We start from the raw sequence: 1107 nt of genomic DNA, 5'->3' as shown, positions 1-1107 counted from the left end.
AGCGCCCCGGGACTTGGAAAAGCCCCAGAGCGCGCCCCTGGGGGAAGGGGACCTCGGGACCTCGAGGCGGCTGGAAGTCGAGGGAGTCGCCAGGGTCAGGGGCCGAGTTGCGGCTCGGGTGTGGAGCCCAAAGCCGAACGCTGGGCGCTGGAAACCCCTCCAGTGCGCTCGGCCGGACAGAGCGGGGCCGCCCCACCCCCGGCCTGCAAGGCGCAGTCGGCCCCGCCCCCTGGAGCTCCGTTTCCCCGGCAGCCGGCGCCGCGCGCAGTCGGCCGATCCTCCCGCCTAGCGAGCGGCGTCCCTGCTCCTGCGCTGGCCCAGGCCCTGGGCTGCGGGCTCCCGGCCGCCCGCGAAAGCATGGCCCGGCCGGTGCAGCTGGCGCCGGGCTCGCTGGCGCTGGTGCTGTGCCGGCTGGAGGCGCAGAAGGCCGCAGGGGCCGCGGAGGAGCCCGGCGGGCGCGCGGTGTTCCGCGCCTTCCGTCGTGCCAACGCGCGCTGCTTCTGGAACGCGCGACTGGCGCGCGCCGCCTCGCGGCTGGCCTTCCAGGGCTGGCTGCGGCGCGGGGTGTTGCTGGTGTGCGCGCCACCCGCCTGCCTGCAGGTGCTGCGCGACGCCTGGAGGCGTCGGGGGCTGCGGCCGCCGCGCGGCTTCCGCATCAGGGCGGTGGGTGAGTTCGGGGCCCGGAGGGGTGGGGCGTCCCGCGCCAGCTGTGGGCTCCGAGCTCCTTGCTACAGGGGCGAGCGCAGCCCCAGCTTCTGCCACAGAGGCGAGGCGCCGCTCTGAGGCGCGGGGGCTTGGGATTGGGGCTTCGGTCCGGGGGCCAAGACTTCTCGGAGACGTTTCCTCCCGCTAGGACACTGCCGCTCGAGTCCCCAAGTGTGTCTGGCCGCTGCCAGGGCTGGCCTCGGGCTGCGTCCGTTCCGCAACTCTTAAAGCCGGTGGAGTGCACGGAAGGAACTTTCTACTTAGAAAAGTGATGCTCTGGATAGAGAGGCTTTGGGCTAGGGGCCACTGTGTAGGCTCCATGGGGTCGCTTAGGAAGGAAGGGTACCCCAGGGGAATGGCCAGAGTTTACCAAATCATCTGGCTGCTTTTTTTTTTTTTTTT

The 1107-nt window shown here is 71.2% G+C and overlaps 1 protein-coding gene across 1 annotated transcript in view; it reads left to right on the top strand.

Moving 5' to 3' along the window:
• The first annotated feature begins 270 nt into the window (after positions 1-270).
• STOX1 (storkhead box 1) overlaps positions 271-1107 on the top strand; it is a 59916-nt gene continuing 59079 nt past the window's right edge. Inside the window, exon 1 of the mRNA XM_017548939.2 lies at positions 271-667. Within this exon, the coding sequence (XP_017404428.1) occupies positions 358-667 (310 nt within the window). The 5' untranslated portion in view covers positions 271-357. The remainder of the gene's footprint in view (positions 668-1107) is intronic.

The sequence above is a fragment of the Cebus imitator genome, unplaced genomic scaffold (genome assembly GCF_001604975.1).
Source record: "Cebus imitator isolate Cc_AM_T3 unplaced genomic scaffold, Cebus_imitator-1.0 Scaffold215, whole genome shotgun sequence".
Lineage (NCBI taxonomy): Eukaryota > Metazoa > Chordata > Mammalia > Primates > Cebidae > Cebus > Cebus imitator.
Note: the sequence above shows the minus strand (reverse complement) of the source record. Positions and strands in the feature narration are given on the sequence as shown.